At 33.0% G+C, this 19,549-nt stretch overlaps 1 protein-coding gene across 2 annotated transcripts; it reads right to left on the bottom strand.

Annotated features, from left to right (window-relative positions):
- LOC117124521 (inositol phosphorylceramide synthase catalytic subunit AUR1-like) lies at positions 1 to 11,288 on the bottom strand. 2 transcript variants are annotated; one of them, XM_033270770.1, is made up of 3 exons: positions 11,121 to 11,288; positions 6,496 to 6,807; positions 1 to 5,387 (listed from the first exon to the last, which is right to left on the bottom strand). In XM_033270770.1, the coding sequence occupies exon 3, from the start codon at positions 5,361 to 5,363 to the stop codon at positions 4,434 to 4,436; it is 930 nt and encodes a 309-aa protein (XP_033126661.1). In that variant the 5' UTR covers positions 5,364 to 5,387; positions 6,496 to 6,807; positions 11,121 to 11,288; the 3' UTR covers positions 1 to 4,433. The 2 variants fall into 2 exon arrangements, with proteins under 2 accessions (XP_033126661.1, XP_033126660.1); XM_033270769.1 differs by lacking the exon at positions 6,496 to 6,807 and having other exon boundaries at positions 11,121 to 11,284.
- Between the last annotated feature and the right edge of the window lie 8,261 nt (positions 11,289 to 19,549).

The raw sequence follows: 19,549 nt of genomic DNA, 5'->3' as shown, positions 1-19,549 counted from the left end.
TACTGTATACACATTTTATTGTAATTCATTTCTGTTATCAGCTTGTTTATAAAGCACAAAGCATCATTAACAGGCAATACTGGAAAAATATGACACTCAGGTCTACATCAACCTAGCTTCCTGAGGACCTACTTGAGATAAACCATAGAGTAATACTCCCCCATCTCACAACTAATATCAATCTAATACATGAACATACTTTATCTATTTAAAGCACCCCTTTGCAAAGTTACATATTGGTTACTTGTTGTACAGTATTTCTTTATAAGCATGTACATAAAGTTACCAATATATGTAAGTAAACGAAATAAGTGTATGCTCTATTTTTCTTCTTAAATTACATAGGATTAATATGTTAACTTAAACGTGCCCCACACAAGAGAATTCAGCTAAGTCACACTTGTAAAGTGTAGAGCAGACAATGCTGGGGAAAATGCTGGACTATTTTCCTACTAAAGAATATAAATCAGAGCATTTCGATTAATCAAAATATCGGTTTGAGTCCAAGCAGTTTTCCCAAGTACGTTCACATGGTCTCACGAATACAAGTGTAGTAGAAGTTAGGTACTGTTAGTGTTACCTGACAAAGTACTCGCATGTACCACATACATCAGCATGTGAATGACATCACTGAAAAGTTTTATATTTGCAATTGGAAATTAATAATCGTCTGTTATGTTGGATGTTTTTAACACAAATAGCCCAATGAATGCTTCAATGTTGCACACATAAATAATGCCTAAACCATATTCAATTATGTAATGGTGCTACTGCACTCATTATCCGATAACACAGCACTGCTCCAGTAAATTATGTAAACAGTTACAGGTTGCCCTCCAATTAAAGACCATTTTTGGGACCAGGGTTTCTATAGTCTTCAGCAGCTTTGGTCTCTACAATAATGAAAATAAGACATTTGTTAATTTGGGACCATAGAAAAGTGGTCTCTTATTACAGGTGGTCTTTAATTGGAGTGGTCTTTAATTAGGAGAACTTTATTTTTTAACTTTAGATAAATGTTTAAATCCAATCATTTTCTTACATATTTGTTGTATTATTCTGGTACAAGTGGAGTATGATTTTCAAGTAATCTAACCCCACATTGGTTATTTAACTGTATTTCCAAGATATTTTAACTTACTTTGTGGAAAAACTTGCATTTCAACAACCACTCTTATACTTTATTGCAATGCCCACATTAAACTCTTGTCAATTTGCATTTTTGTTGCAATACAGTAGATTCAATAAGGATTGCTTCTACACCTTACCCATAACAACTAATTTCAAACACACACACACATAAATGGAATGGAAAATCTTAAGTTAAGACATAACTTGAGTATTATCACAATATACATTTCCTTATAATTCATTCCGTCATATTCACCATTAATTAATGATTCTCGTCATCTTTGTCCTCTTTGAATAAAGGATCAATTTAATGTTTTTTGCAGATTTAATTTTATATCATTTTCGCCCATTCACAATCAACTTGCTAGTTATAGGTGAGAAACAAGAACACTGTTTTATGTACTACAGTATTCTAAGTCTAATAAGTGGAGTTGTTTTAAAAGATCATTGCATTTTTATAAAATTTGAAGTTAGGGCTCTTGGATTGGAAGAATGCAAACCACCAAGTAAAGCTCCTCTCATTTTTACATCATACTTAACATATTTTTTCTGCATTTCTGATCATCTTATTTATACGGCACCTATATTTTTGTTAAAATTATTGTTACAATTTTCGAATTTGTTATTAGCCACAAAAAACGGGAGCAATTTGCACGCTTTCATGTCTTTAAGGATGTGGAAAAAATTCGCACATTTTGTGCTGGTTTGCCTATCTATGGATCTAACTACCGGGGGTATTAACATTGCACTGATACGGAAGTGCACAGACACTTTTTTTTTCTTGGACTGTGAAGGTGCTTTTTAAAAATCACTCTACTTTTCTGTGATGGTTATTAAAGGAAAAACTACTACTGGCCAGAAACATCATTCCTGTGCATCTATAGTAAATCATCAAAAGTTCATTACCTAATTTATTAAGGAATAATCTAGGCATTATTATTAAATATATCAGAGATCATAAAATTTATGGTGATCAAGAAGTTTATACAGGATATCAATGTAATTATTTATAATACACTAATTATTTATAATAATTATAATATAGCTAAACTAACCCTATGTCCCAAATACTTATTGTGGTTCTACTACATGCATTGATATGTGTAAGTATATATATAACAATTATCTACAATATAATATTAAATCACTTCATCTCTTAATTAACTTTTAATTACAGACACCTTGTAATATCATGCAGTTAAAAAATACTATCAAACTTCTCATCAACTTATTATATAGTGAATTTGTCTGTGGCTTAAATGTATGTACAGTAGGATTTAAGTCTTGCTAAAGCCTGAGTCACAGTGATTTGGACATTTCCCCCATGAATCTACCACCATCCCCTTTTATGCAACTTTCATAGTGAATTTGGCACTCTCCAGGCCAAACACAGGTGGGTGAGATCCTCAGCAAAGTCAGTACACAGGAGACGACTTCACAAGGAATATTGATTCAGGGAAAGGGGATGGGAGGAATCCCTGTGACATGATCATTATATCAGACTCAACAAGGTATGAATGGAAATTTAATTGATAATGTACAGTATATGACTCAGTCAGACATATCAAATACATTGTATTGTGTCATTCTAGGCTTTTGGAGGTCAGACAAAGCTGTACTTTATCCATACTACATTGCTACAGTGTTCTCCCAAAGCCATTTTAGAAGTCAATTTTTCCGGTAAAATAACTAGCCAACCAGTAAAAACTTTTAGATTGTAAAAAAATAAAACCACTGATTAGGCCTAGGTAGTCTAGACTGGCCTTCTTTCAATAAATCAACATCAATCCCATCTATACCTAGGCTATGACTATGTGTTGTTGTTTAATCAAGTCATTAAACCCCACTCAAAAGGGATAACGCCTTCACTGTGTGCATACAGTAGCTGAATTTTTATTGATAAATTTACCAGTAAAAATGTTTCAATTGGGAGAACACTGCATACTATCAAATTTTATGTGACCAATTTGTGAGACTTGTACATACTGTATATGGGTATAATGTGAAACTATCATGCCCATATATGGGTATCATATGCCATCAACATGCCCATATATGGGCAATTTACCAAATTTGTCACATAAGGCTTGATGGTGTGGATAAAGCTTTGAAGTCTCAGATGAGACGTCAAGTATGTTCTGTTTAGCTAGTAAATTTGTTCTTGATATAGTGCTATGTGTCGATGAACAATTATATGCAGGAAAAAACAGTATCATACAGTAGTACACTTGATGGTGCAGGAATTTGCACTACAAGTCAAATTCACATTGTGGTCTAATCCAAGAAATCTTTCTTAGTACCAAAAGTTGTAAAAACATTTGTATTTCTTAAGTTGTAGTGTCAAATCAAAGATTATGTATTTCAGTATACAAAAAAGCATTTGGAATGAAATGTGTATTATAAACAAATTTTTTACATTAAAAAACTTTTTTTTAAGAACTTGTGAATTTCTATTCCAAATTGGCAGAAACCCGTAAATACTGTAGTTTGCAGGCTAATTTTAAAAAAGCAAGGTTAATTTTATGAATAATATTAGTGCAGGCACAACTGTTGTACATTGAATTTTAGGTGGATAGAAGAATAATTAAACTAATACACCATTGTATGAGAATTTCTTGGATACAAACACCAGTCTCATGGAATGAGGTAACTATGGTAACTATGAAAAGCAATATTATGTTAGGCCAGATTATTAAAAACACACACAGTTTGATATACGTACTGTATGTAATATAGAGCAATTATATTTAGAAATTAATGGTGATGATGATAATGATGTCAATGATGATAATGATCATGATGCTTAAGAAATTAATGTTATAATATTATCCTTCATATTATTAATATTATAATAATATTAATGCTAAATAAACTTACTGTATTTCTTTAGTGTAATTTAAGATTACTATATACTATGAATTTCTTGTTTTACGTACTATAATTACCAATGGTGTCTGAATGTTACATCACAATTGAACCTTTGGTTACAAGTACTTCAGTAACTGTATACAAAATCAAAATATTTCTTTTTTTAATAGCGTATAAAAAAATGAATTAAACATTTTCAAAAATATTAAACTTGTTAATAATTGCAGCTTCTAATTGAAGATAATTGAAAATTATTTTAAAAATAATATATAAAAATTGTTTTGAAATTCCAAAAACAAAATTAATATTACATAAATACATATCTGAAAATTAAAAAAAATCAACATTGATGTCCTCAACTTATGTCCCACTTTGGCAGACACGATCATATGTTCTAACTCTAACATTCACCGGGAGCTATTTTGCTACAAGTACTAGGATTTTTCAGGTATAGTAACTTCACATGTATCAGAGTACGGGATTTTATTTGTCACTGGTATGTATTCTTGTGCAATAACGTCACGTTCGCGTTCACAAGTGAATGGGTGGTACAATTTCATTGTTGCTGTGTACACAACAAAGGCAAGTGTTACACCAGCTAAACCGTCAACAAGATAATGATGACAAGTGTACATACTTGCCCATATTATCCAGCATACATGGAAAGCACCAAATCGGTAGCCAAACCAAGGCCTGAATAACATGACCACTGCTGGCCATGCCACGTGTAGACTAGGAAATGCACCAAACTTTACTTTTGACTTGCCATACAAGTTATGAAACAGTGGATATCCCAGCATAGCATCAACACGCTTAAATCCTGCTTCGTTTTCCGCGACCGATACAATATTCCCATGCTCGTCATACTGTACAGAATCCACAAACCATGGCGATGCTGTCGGACTAATAAGTTGAACAAGCACAGCGATAAAGTTGACCCAGCCAGCGATCCAAAGATAAAGTGGTACATCATGTCGTCTTCCGACATATATCAAATAGAGAGAAAACACCAATGGCAATATAAAATGGAACAGGTATGGAATGGCTGCTACAAAGTCTAGGACAGGTGTGGTATGGCTTGAGAGGATTTTGTGAGGATAGCAATGAAATAATGAGTGTTCTAACCATGGTAGGAATGTAGTGCTAACAGGTTTCTCGTCTAAGCCAATAAGTTTCTGTAGCTCATGGTAGAATGTAAATGTTACCAAGTATGCACCAAAAGGTATAAAGGAAAGCAGGATCTTGCCCAGGAGTGGTGTCCTGCGCGCACCGGTGAAACCACAGTGGACAATCGGAGCATTTTTTACAAAAGTTGTTACTTTGGACACAGCTGTACCTTGGGTCCAATGTATCCTAGGAGCCATGGTAATAAATTTGGAAGATTCAATCTGAAAGACATAAAATGTGTTATAAAGTAAATACTGAGTTCATAAAAAGTGTTGCTAAGAAAAGATGTATATTCTGATAAATTCTATTCAGATCATGTGAATTGATTTAACCAAAATGATAAAAAGGGATCTTGTTTTGAGAAGAAACATACTAAAGGTTTTTTTAAATTAAAATTTTTATGAATTTTAATTTATTCATTACTAAAAAAAATTTTCATAGTGATATTGTCAAAAGGTTGTTATACTGTATGTACAGTACTGTATTTAAAATGACAATGAAATGTATTTTAATAAAAAAAATATAATGCTACAGGGGATGACTGATTATGTATATGATCCTTAAAATAGCAAAAAACTTAGAATAGAATAAAGACTTGTAAAGTGTGTATAGGTGATATGTCAGATCATGCAGTGAACTATATAAGGGAATAACATTAAAAGAAACTATAATACTGCAAGAAATAATGGCTGGCTGGATTAAATACAAAACTGAAACAAATAAAATTTAATGGGAAAATTTTCAACAACAATTTCTTTGGCGTAATGAGAGTAAAACAACACTAACAGTTTGTCATAATTTTTGGTTTCTACTTTAGTTTTCCTTACAATTTAGTCCCTTTGTTCTTGAATTAACCTTTATTAAATAAAATTCCATTCACAAATTCAAGGCATCAGCCACTAACAAATGATCAGCAATTGTCCTATATAAAGCAGGGATACAAACCCTCACAATACTGGTTATTCCTGAAAGAATATAGATTTTATTTGCTTTAAAATTTAGTCTGGTTGAGAGCTGGAAGATTGGTGTTTCCAAAAGGGAAGGTATTAATGCACTCCTGTCAGAACAACTTGTACTACCCTTCCTAGAATCCCCAAGGTTATGCCACTGAAGTGCATACATTTTACAAGTTCAGGAAAATACTGCTGTGAATCCTACTGTACGTACATCCTGTTCAAAGCAGTGGCCAATACCACAACAAGTAAATTAAAGTTCATCTTGACCTAATTTGCCTTTACTCCCGAATAATCTTACAATTGAAGAGGACAATATTTTGGCTAATATAATAATTGGTATAAAAAAAATATCATTAAAAAAAACCCAAATTACCAGGATCAAATTACGCAAACCACTGCATGGAGTGACATGGAACTGTAGCCTTGTGGTTGAGGTGCATTCCTTCCAACCCCAGGGTCCTGGGTGCAACTCCTGTCAAAATTTGTTCCACTCCTTAAGACCCGGCCGCCAAGTCACTCAAATGTCTGCAATGCAGAGTTACAGTATAATCTGTACTATAATGGAGAGGATTAATACTGGCTCAACTTTAATGTACTTGATTATCCAACTATTTTGGCTTTGTAATTTCCTGCAGTAGATCCAGATTGGCATTTTTTAAAGCTCAAATTGTTAAATCTCCTTAACCTAAAAAATAACCACAGAGATTCTGATCGTAAATTCCTAATTTGACTTTCAATATATTTTGTGACAATAAGTTAAAGAAAAAATGATTGATAAATGTATTGCCACAGCATTGTAATAATTATACAGTTAGATACTGGACACTCTAAAAGGTTATAAAAATATGACTGCTTGATTATATTGCTTTTAATTTGTTTTCTGTACAGAACATGCAGTAGTAGTGGGCTACAGCAAGCCTACCAGTGGTGACTCCAGAAAGTTGGGGATGACACAAACATTTGTTCAATGGTAAACAATGATCAATACATCAACCATAATTTATTTTAGAATACAATTTTTTTCCTTGGTGACAGAATAACTTTTGATTATGCAACCATAAAGTGCTTATAAATATAAATCATTTTTTTTTAATTAATAAATTAAAAAGAAAAGACACACATTTAAACTTTTGTGCACTGATTGCAAATCATATTGCAAGGTTTACTACCTGTCTCTTATACACATCTCCCCTTCACATTCAAGTGGGCCCATGAATTGATAAAATAGCATATCACATTTGCATACAAATATTTTACTAAATAATAATCTGATTTTAGAGTTAGATTATGGATTCCAGAATATGAGTACATTTTCAGTGATGATGTTTAAAATGTTGGTAGAACTGGATTTGCCAAAAAAAAAAAAAAAAAGGATTGTGAAATATTGTCACAATTAAATTTACTCACATTTAACCAAGTTAGCATTGGTTTTGTTTTGGGCTTACTGTAATTCAAAGTTCAAATTTACATGTATAGTACTTGTGCTTTGAATCAAAAATGTCAAAGATTAAACCTTTAATCGTTGATACTGATAGACCGACCTGCAAAATTATTAAAGATGATAAGATAGTATAATACATACTCCAAGTATCGAAGTGCATGCCATCGTGTCGGGATTCAATATTTTGACATTAATTACGTCATCATAATGATGACATAAGCGTGCATTTCGATACCTGGAGTAAGCATTATATTATCTTATCTGAGATTAATCAGACCTTTTGGTTTAAAGATGATAATGTTAAAGATAAAGGAAGACCAGCAAGAACAATAGTGTAACCCCGGCCCTATTGAAAGGTACATGGTGTAACCTTGATCCAGTGTGAATGGACCTGGAAGCAACGTATGAAAGGTATTGATTTTGTGTGAATGTGTGTCAATAACCTACTGTAGTGAAAACAGTGTGTTACCCAAGTAGCCGAGTTTTGAACTTTCACTTCATTTGCTTCAAATGATGTTACACAATATGACAGAATAGGACTGCTATATCCTGGTGCTGTTAGCAAAATGTAAATTCAATTTACGGCAGTATAAAATATTTTGAATTTAATGATGAAACAGGCCTTGCCATAGAACTAGAAGGAAGAGAACTGTCAGTAGTAGAGTAGAAAACCAAGTATCTCCAGCAGACCAAAACAACTTTACAGTATGCTCATCACAGTAGTGTACCAGAAGTAGAAAACATTTGGAGCAAAATTCCATCATTGTAAAATGTGTTAATGATTTCTATTGACACCTTGAGAATAATTCTTATTATACGGTTTGGTTATATAGACATTAAATATGTTAGGGTCTATAGTATGAATGGAATAGTGGCTTGGTAGTTATTATCCCTGCCGTCTTTTCCCTGGGTCCAATTGATTCAAATTATGTCATTTACAGCATTCTTTTTCTCATCCAACCAAAAACAACTTCTAATTACATCTTGTTCGCTCCTTATTTTACGCAGTATAAATACATAACTTCACACTTAAGCCTCAAGTTCACAATATGTAGAGCATCATGTGTTGTCAATGAAGAAAATACTTTTATAAGTGAGGGGTTGTATGAACTGTGACTTAGCATGAATTTGGTATACAATACATCAACAATAACCCTTAGAAAATCTACACTGCCAGGAACTCACTGGTGTGAAAAATACAGCCCCAAGTGTATTATTTAGCAAACTAGGCTTTCAATCACAAAGACACACTGTACATACAGAGAGCTGTATGAGAGAGGCCATATAATTTTGTACACTTTGACAGGTTGGTTATCCCATCAAGGAATAAGATTATTCCACCATTGTTATTCCTACTCTCATGGATGTTGACAATACTTGATAGAATTCGTAATACTACTATAGAAATCATACTTGAGGGAGTTTTATTTTATTAAGGAACAAGCTTTCATGCACACAGTGGACTGCTCCTTGCGCATTTAAATAATTTTCAATTACTAGATGAAAAGAACGCGTGGCACACAAGGAAGCAATTCTCTACAATTCCAAAAAAATTTATTCTTATTATATGTGGTACAAAGGTTAATTTTTTTTTCTTTATTATAAAAGGAAATTATATTATTTCAAGGTTTAAAAAATATAAGAGACACATTGACAAAAAAAGGTTATGGTTTGATAATTGTCTAGAAAACATTGTAGACTGAAAAGCAATATAGTGTCACTCATTCCAATAACAATTGTATGTTACAAAGGTTGAGGTTTCTCAATGGTCATCAGTAGGCCTACTACATAAGAATTATTATTTTCTTTCAAGGTTTACTACAGTACTTTAACAGAAGCACATCACCAAAATAATATATATTTTATTAATATTATAAAAATTTATTTTATTTTGATTATACTTTTTTTTAAAATTATATTTTACATTTTTATTTATTTTTTTAATTTTTTTTTTTTTATATGTGAATACATTTATGATAATTGTAATGGCTTAACAAGGCAACAGTAATAAGCCAAAGAAAGGTTCATTGAAACCATCATAACAAATAATTTTGTGTTGTACTAGGATACAAAAGTATTTTTCTTTCAATGTTGATAAAATAAACAACACACAATACATATTTCAACAATATTTAATTAAAACCATCCTTTAAGAAATGAAACATCTCATTGTATATGTTAGTAAATGTGGGGCATAAAAATAATAGTCACTGGTTAACTTATTAAAATAATAGGTATAGTGTGGTAACCCAGAGCTACTTTCAGTCAAAGTCACACGAACTGTGCACTGTTATATTTACACAAATGAAATTTTGTAATGCCACAAAAATGAGTGGTTTAATGCCTAACTGTTTGTTCTTAAAAAAAAAAAAAACACTTTTAAATAATTGAAACAAAAAAATCAGTCAGATAAAGAGAATTAAAAAGAGCGCGAATGTAGATTATGTGGGGTAGGCATCAGCATTCGTGATATTGTTTTCTGCAATTGGTTGGTTACATAAATGATTGGATTAGACTGGATTTGTTTGGTGTGAACACCTAGGACAACCCACAAATGTACATAAGACTTAATGCCAGTGGGCTCTTCCGGTTATGATTGGGCAGTCACTAGGAGTGTACTGTGTTCAATGGCTACCACCAGCTTAACCAACCACAAGCTACAGTATGCTGATGCCATGACGTTGCCAAATAATATTACTGGTTCGGACAACTCCGTCGGACATGTCAGATCTCTTGTCTGCAAATTTCTGGAGCCACCGCTGTTAACAATGCAGGTCTACTACTGTAGATACTGTACTGTAGGCCTATGTTAGGTTGGTGGTGGGATGGCAGCATGTTATCACAGATGAGCATCTATACTGACGTTTCTTACACAAGGCATACAATACATTAACTGGTTTGAAAATAGGTATGCATAATCCATTATTAGTATACTGACCTTATTTGACTTGAATTTTATTATATTATTTTTGATTAGGTATTTAAGGCATTTCATTTCAGAAAAATAAACATTAAAATTGTAAACTGAAAAATCATTAATGTAGTAAAATTGACAATACACAGACACTGAGACAGGCCTACAGTAGGCCTAACATAACAACATAAGCTCAGGGTTACAAACGAAACAATACAATTATTACACATACTGTAATGACAGATTAGACCTAGTCTAAGGCCTATCCCCACTAAACTACTACTGTACTACTGTAGGCCTAGGGCCTAGCCTAGGCCTCCTACCTAGGTAGTCCTATCTATAAATATAGGCCTAAGTTCAGCAATGCTGTCGGCAACGATTGTTGAATGTGACCTTACTTCGTCGATGAAGGTTAAGCCTAGGGTAGGCCTAGCTAACTATAGGCTAGTTAATATTTAGTAGGGCCTAGCCTAGGTCTAGACCGGCCCAGGCTAGACTACAGTAGGCCAAGGAATCGCGTCTCTATGGGCCTTACCCGCCTAGAGAGAGCAGGCTAGGCCTAGCCTAGGCCCTAGGCCTAGTAGTAGTAGTATGTAGTAGGCAACAATTGATATTAGCGTAACGAAAGTCAAAGACAACTTACCTAAAATGAGAAAACAATAATAAACTGAAAATAACAGTGTTCATGTAATTCAGTCCATTGCTTTGGGTATTCTTATTCATTCATTTTCACTACGTTGTACTCCGTTAGTAGATCACGAAAGTCTGATGATCGTTTGCGTTTTGCAATAACATCGCGTAAACGGCGGCGTAGGCGTGGTTGGTGAGCGTATGGTGGTAGATCGGATCCATTGAATACACCTACTATCATAGATAGAGTACCTGGGCCGTTTTTGTATCCTATGTTTTTAATACAATTATTCAAACGGCATAATGCAAATAAGTCAGGCCAATATTGGACTGATATAGCTTTGTCTACACTGTCAAATTTTATGTGACAAAAAAATGTGATGTGCCAATATATGGGTACGATGACGTCATATCACATATCATCAAATTGTATCAAAAAAAAGTTGAACGTGTTTAACGGATGATAAACTAATAATTTTTTTTATCCGGGGGCCTTATATCAAATTTTATGTGATGCTTTTTTGATGAAATTTTATAGTGTAGACAAAGCTTATGAATATATTTTGTCACAAGAGATGGCACAAGATTTAGATAATTTACGTCTATACCTCATTGAAAATTATGATGCGCTGGCGATTCATAAGAGGAGATGGCAATGAGTCTACGTTTTGATTTACATGCGTAGTAGGCCTACTATGCCATATTTAAATATTTAATGATATTTTGTTGATAATAGGCCTATTTAGAAATGTATTTCTTTTCTTATCTTTATTCATCATTATTGGAAATCCGTGATTTTCAGTGTAGAAATGGAGAGACATGATGATGACATAATTAATGTCGAAATATTGAATCCCGACACGATGGCGTGGATTTCGATAATTGGAGTAGGCCTGCATCTTAAATGGAGAGACCGGGCCAGTCCCGGTGCCAGCAATAAATTCAGTAATATCTCCACATTCCATCAACGGGTCTCATACCCGAATATTTTATTATAAATTGTATTTATTATTTCTTACCATCAAAATAATTTGGACTGATTGGGATATAGGCCTATATCAAACGTTTTCAAAGGAACCGCATTGAAAAATAAAAATAGCCTAATAGTTGCTCTAAAAATATAAAATAACTGCAACACTAGGCCTGTACATTTCAAATAGGCCTTCTAAATTGGTTTATATAAGATTTGAAGAGAAGGGACGCAGGAATTTTAACCAATAGGCCTTCTCTGCTGGGGCCCGAGCGTAAGAGATTTTAATGTTTTATGTGTACTGGGCCCTCTGGGAGAACAGTAACTTCTTACTGAAGAGGTAACCCAGTATAAAGAATAAAAAATTTAAAGCAAACGCGGCCTACCCTGGCCAAACTTTAGTTTGCCTTTGGTTCAAAATAAAAAGTCGACGGGAAAGTTCACAGCTTATTAGCAGTGGCGTATCTAGGGGGAGGGGTGCGCACACCCTCCAAAATTACTCGCAACTCCCAGTCGCACCCCACCCCCACCCCAAAAAAATCACTAAACTCATATTATTTTTTTCAATTGATCATCGAGACCCACCCCCCACCCCAACTTCACCTTTTCACCACAGCTTCACGCTGCCCCATCAGCGCCACCATTTCAAGAGTTCTAGATACGACACTATAAAGTTTTCGAACCCTTCTCCCGCCATATCTGAGCTGTCACACCGACGACATACAGACAGATCCATTCCGTTATGCACTCATCCATTAATCAATTCTGATGACGTCATAATAGTTATACAGCTGTAGAGTGGGTAGGCTATATAATGCTCTATATGAATACAAGTTATTATGTATTAATGCTTGCGGTACAACACGTAGATAGTTCTGAAAAGAACTGTTGCTGTTGGTTGAGAATATCTCAATTTATTAAGAAAAAGAGTGTAAGTTACCTTTCAAATTTATTGTTGCTTAATTATTGTAGTACGGTATGACGATGATTCACCCTACTGAACTTCTATTCTCTTTATCAGATTTTAAAAAGAAACCTATTTATGTTGAACCACCACACCGGTAGCAGGACTGGTTGAAATATTGTAAAATTTAAACTATTTTAATGTAAAATTCTTTGGTGTTAAATACGTTATGTTTTTAATTTACGTTATTTACACCACTTTTGAGAGCCACCTGACAGTAGGCCCAATTAATTTTACTTTTTTGGCAATCCTGCATATATGTTGGCTTATAATTTTGTTGTTACGGCCAATCTGGGAGAGGTATCCCCCACCCCCGGAAAAACCACAATTTGTCGGGGAAAACAAAAAGTATATATATTTTCTATATATTTAAACTATAGACTCTATCTAAATCGATTAAATAAGCCTTTGATACCCCTAAATTGTAATATTTTTGGGGGGATTCGGCGACTGGACCACTTTCGAAACATTTTGAGCGACGCCCGACCACGCCCACTCTGGTCGTGGACATCGCCCCCCCCCCCCAATGCCGAGCAACCTACATCTTTGTATTTTGTATGTATAATTACAGAATAAGTGAAATGATATGAAATGAAATATTCTCCACTACAGATTGAAGGATACCAACAAAAGTTGTCCGGCTTGGAACGAAAATGTAGTACAGGTACAATCCTTTTCTTTTATTAACGAATTTTTTTTAGTAGGCTTAAATGGATTTTTTGTAACCAAAAAGTGTATAAATTATCAGTGAAAAAATGTTTGGCTCGATCTGTCTTAATAACTTTAATCTATTTTAATGAGCTATTCAGTAAAATTATTTTTACAGACTACAGACGGTATTAATTGAGCATTGACCGGACATTCGTATCATTGACAACAATGGAAATAGATATAGCGCCCCCTATAACTTAACTTATTTAGCGATCATTTTAATGTATGAAAGCTTCTTTAATTTATTGAATTTATTCGATGCTCGACATGCACATACAAGATAAAACATGATTTTTGAACAAGAAAATTAAAAAATACCATCAGGAACGCCTATTAGGCCGGAATCAAGCCCATTCCCAAAGAGGTCCAAAATTTCACATTAAAAAAATGAGTATAAAAACATTGAATTAAAAAAATTGACATAAAAATACCGGATTATATAACATTTTAAAAGACATATATTGAATTGTACATAATTAAAATTTAAGTTTAATAGGTTACATCAAGAACAATTAAAATGTACATGGTCAACAGCACCAGAAAATGTTAATTTAGATAGTGTTCAGAAACCAAAAGTGGAATAATTAAACTGATCAATTGCATTTAAGTACTGTTTTGTTCAAAATATTTTTTAATATGTGAATTGAATGTAGTACTTTAATTGCTAAGAAGAATGTAGAATGAGACTATATTTCCTATTATAAGTCAATCGTGACGTCATCACTGCAACTCCGAATGTTATTCGCCTACCTCCCCACAATACAATAATTTTTCAGATAGCGTACGCCTGGCTTGAAAACAACTTTTACAGTATGTATCGCGCACCGCCATGAAAATTGAATTGCAATTGAAAATTACTTTCATAAAACAAGGTTGATTAAAAGAAGAAAGTTCTTCAAATTCAATAAAGTATGAACAGTTAAGGAAGTGTACTCTGTGCTGACGAGTGTTGCATAAAATAAATTTCAGATGTACGTCTAAAATGTTTATCAGAGATATGTGATTTTATGAACATTGCAAAGCCTAAGCCCATAGTTTTATCAGAAATTCTTCAAACCTGGCCACAATGTTCCTTTACCAAAGATATATAGTTGATTAAATTGTGAAGGGTCAGGATCAAAGTTCAAGGTCACAATCAACGAAAAACTATTTTTGTTTTATGTATTTGTCTACAGTCCATAGTTTTCATCACAAACTTGTCAAACTAGGTCACAATGTTCCATGACCAAAGATCTCAGAGTATTGATTGAGAGAGATTGAATGTTGAAGGTCCAGGGTCAAAGGTTAAGGACACAATCAGCAGTTTTTATCAGAAACTCGTCAAACTTCACCACAATGTTCCATGACCAAAAGTTTGAATGTGACAAAATTTTGAATGTTTAGGGTCAAAGGTCAAGGTCACAAGCAACAAACATTATATTCTTTTTATCAGAAACTCGTCAAACTTGGCCACAATGTTCCATGACCTGAAAGACCTGGATGTGACTAAATTTTGAAGGTTTAGGGTCAAAGGTCAAGGTCACAATTAACAAAAAAAATTATTCTTTTTAACAACTCGTCTGTTCTATGTTCTATGATCAAAGATTTGGAAGGGATCATATTTTGAAGGGTCAGAGTCAAAGGCCATGGACACGATGATCGATAAACTACTTGTATAACGGTGTGCCGTGTGGACGTGTGTGTTTGTGCTTAAAAGGGTTTGCCAGTAAAGTATAAACAAACATATGATCATTAGGTTCGAAGTAATTATGTGAAAACAGTTCGGTGTAGTGGTGGAAGAGTGTTTTCCACACTACCGACCCCGGCTTCAAATCATAGGTGTCTACTTGTTGTTTGTTTTTTCATGGGGACAATATGCGTGGGAAATTTATACTGAGGAAAATTATGATGTGGGCGGAGGTACAGCTCATATGCATTCTCTGAACGTCGACTAGTTCACTCTATTATAAGGGACAATAAATACAGTATAGCAAATACTATTTACAGTGCGGACCTTTTTTGGCAAAACAATCAGGAAGATAATGTCAGCATTATGTTTTCCAGTTTTGTTGAAGTATTTAACGTATGTTGGCCACCTAACGTCAAGGAAGTTCAAAATAACTCTATCAATCATACTTTACATCTACAATCTTGGTGATAAAACACTATATTTCAGGCTCAAAATTTTCTTATTTTGTGCTTTTCAAATAGATTTTCTAGAGCAGTATTACTGTACTGCATTAGGCCTACAGGGTATATAGTCACACTTACTGCACATAGGTACATATAAGATTGGTTGGTTTTCTATTAAAAAATAAACAAAACCTCATTTGAAATTTTACCTCAGTCTCAATTTGTTCTCATTTTGTTATAATTTCTTAAGCAATTTCAGCATCAGTGTTCGTATAATATGTGTTCTTATAAAAAAAGTTTATATTATTAATTGAAAATGAGCTTTCTAGCAATTTTACTTCCTTCTTCATTTTAAATAAGGTTCTGGCGTTTTAAATTCTCCTAAGTATATCGTTTTGCACATACTTAAAGTATTTGAAAAACGAATCGACGAAAAAGTCACAAATATATTAAAAAGAAAATACAGAAATAAAAAAGTAGTTCATGTAATATAACCCTTTTCACTGGTATAATATAAAAAAAGTCCATTGGATGGTGCTCTGTATTGTAACTTCAGAGTACATTATTTGGTATGTGTGTATTTGAAATCCAGATGATTTTAATGTACAAAGAAAGATGTTCTTTGTTAAATTGTTGTTATTTCTCATTATTCCTGTTTCCTGTAATATATATTATAATGCAAGAATACCGTAAATACTCGAATAAGCGCCGCTTAACATTTTTGGAGGCTTCAGTGCGGCGCTTATTCGAGAGCGGCGCATAATTCGAGAAACGGTAATCGTGATTCAAAAGTGTATTGACTAGTAATGTGCGAGTATGGCAATGATAATAAATACACTAAAGGCATTTTTTATAGCAGTCTTCTTCTCCCGCTTATCAACAGATCCCCTAGTCAATTATACAGAAGGGAAAATTTATAGCTTAGTTAATTATTGTTGTATTCTTGGTTATATTGAGGAAATCTATTGTATTGTGATTATGAAATTGAATTCATCTACTATTCTTTCTTTTTGTTTTTGCAGGTTGAGATCCATGGCTAAATGGAAAAAAGGATTAGCCATTATCTTGTGATTAATCTCTTAGGTTATCACACCTATACACATAAGCAATCCTTGACTGGTGCACATTTATTTTATAATGTTATGCCATAAGTTATATAGTGGGCTACGAATAATGTTGTATTTCATGATTTTGAACATTTTCACGCTTTTCCCGTTAAAATTGGATAAGTACTTACGAAGATATGATATTAATCACTGTTTTTGGTAAGGTTTTAGTCAGCTATTCAATATAATACCTTACACCCCTCTACCGATAGCCATTCAAGCAAGGCATTACCTATCAGCCAGAGATGAATATAAACGCATTTGCCAAGAAGATGCAATTGTTTGTGGGCCTAGGCTATATTACTATAATTATAAGGAGGTGTTCTGATGGACATTTTTTAGGGACCTATGTATTATACACTTTACAATTATTATTATTATTATTATTATTATTATTATTATTATTATTATTATTATTATTATTAGCATATATTATTAGTATATAGCAAGCAAGAGAAACGTTTTATTTATTTATTGTATAGTCTTCTGTGTACCTATAGTACCCATGTTGACGTTTTTGTTTTATTTTTTTGTTTTTGTTTTTTTTTGTGCAAGTTAGGATTGTATATGTTATTGTCATTTTCTTTTTATGACCCTAATGCTCATCTGTGTTTGGATTTTTTTTCTATTTGTTCCAAACTTTACATTGTTGTCACAGTAAATCATTGAATATAGCTTGCTATCAATTAATCATGTCCCAATGTCTAGTTGTGGGAATGGTCAACAAACAATTATTTAACATTAATTTGGTAGTTAATTCCAGTAAACAATGTATTCACAAATAACTTTAGAAGGCTGTTTAATTGAAATAATGTTTATCTACTTTCACTCAATAGACTTTTTGAAATGTAGCAAGACCTACACTATGGTTTTCTGCAGTTTCATTTCCGTGTTGATAGGCGGCCCAGTGTAAAACAGGGCACACATCTGGTTACCTCCAAAAACAACAGTTATTAGTCAGGATATAACTATCATTATTAGGAAAAGTTAACTGTAAAGTATTAATTTTTTTCCTAGTAAAATTTTAATAACTTAATACATGATAATATTGTAACAATTGTGATTTATTAGTCAGTCAATTATGGGTACTCAGTGCTACAATATTTTTTCTAATTACATCATATGCTTTATAATTATTTGGGTGATTCCATTGTAACCGACGTTACAATTCATATATATACACATCTCATGTCCAAGAGTTAGACAAAACATGAGGAAAGGAAAAATAGGCTATAGTTAGGGTGAAAAACAAATTATTTACAATGGTTTTTTGAGTAGAAACTATCTAAGAGGGTTTCAAGAGGGTATACGGACATAAACCACCCAGGACATAAACCACCCAGGACATAAACCACCCAATTGGAATATACCATTGTTAAAGTAGGTGGGCAACAGGGTGAACAATGTTGGGTGGTCTTGCTTTTATCTAGCTTTACAATAGGACTAAATTTGCTATTGTACACTCCTATTATACGCCTTTAATTCATTCATTTCTTCTGACAACATGCATGTTGGTTAGTAATCATTGTAGATTTTAGTAATCACTTTGCTTAAAGTTTAATTTTTTTTAGTTTTCTAAATTTATTTTAATTTTTAAAATGACTTACATTAAAAATCACTTTCAATTAAATACTTCCCTTTAATAATAATAATAATTTTATTTTAGTAATCACTGTGCTTAAAGTTTAATTGTTTTAATAGGTATATTTTAGTTTTCTAAAATTATTTTCTAAAATTATTGCACAATGGGTAAAAATAAGAATATAAATGACTAATTCTATAAAAAAGTATTTAAAAATTAAAATAAATTTAGAAAACTAAAAAAAATTAAACTTTAAGCACAGTGATTACTAAAATCTACAATGATTACTAACCAACATGCATGTTGTCAGAAGAAATGAATGAATTAAAGTAAGAGACAGTAGCAAATTAAGTCCTATTGTAAAGCTAGATAAAAGCAAGACCACCCAACATTGTTCACCCTGTTGCCCACCCACTTTAACAATGGTATATTCCAATTGGGTGGTTTATGTCCTGGGTGGTTTATGTCCTGGGTGGTTTATGTCCTACACCAAAAAAAAGTTGGAACAATTTTTCCCATGGGAAAAAGAGTTATGATCTTTTATATAAAGGTCAATCTATTTTTAGTAACAAACACTGAAACAGTCGGTTCTATCCCACATATGACCCAAAATACAATTGCAAAAAAACTTTTGTTCGGATGTCTTCTGTAGCATAAGGTCTAGAAAAGATGAATATGTATATTTTAGCCAAAAATTGCACAAGCATCAAGTGATTTTTCCAAAATGGCGCCAAAATGCGTGATCTTAAATTTGTCACGCATTTAGTCCACGCATGACGACGAATAATCACGAATCAGGGAAAATATATTTAAAATTAGAAGAAATTAGTTTTATTAAAAATATAAAACAATCATGCAGTAACTTGAGTCATTAGAGAGCTTTCGTTATCGCGTTTGAGATTCAATTCACCAAAAGCTTTGGCGGCGCGTGTGGTCTTGCGCGTTCATTGTCACAATGTTGATTATCCATGAAGCTATCCAAAAATAAAAACAAATT

This window comes from Anneissia japonica, unplaced genomic scaffold (assembly GCF_011630105.1).
Source record: "Anneissia japonica isolate Jap-2015-1 unplaced genomic scaffold, ASM1163010v1 scaffold287833_len2544123_cov190, whole genome shotgun sequence".
Lineage (NCBI taxonomy): Eukaryota > Metazoa > Echinodermata > Crinoidea > Comatulida > Comatulidae > Anneissia > Anneissia japonica.
This window is presented reverse-complemented; position numbering and strand designations above follow the sequence as displayed.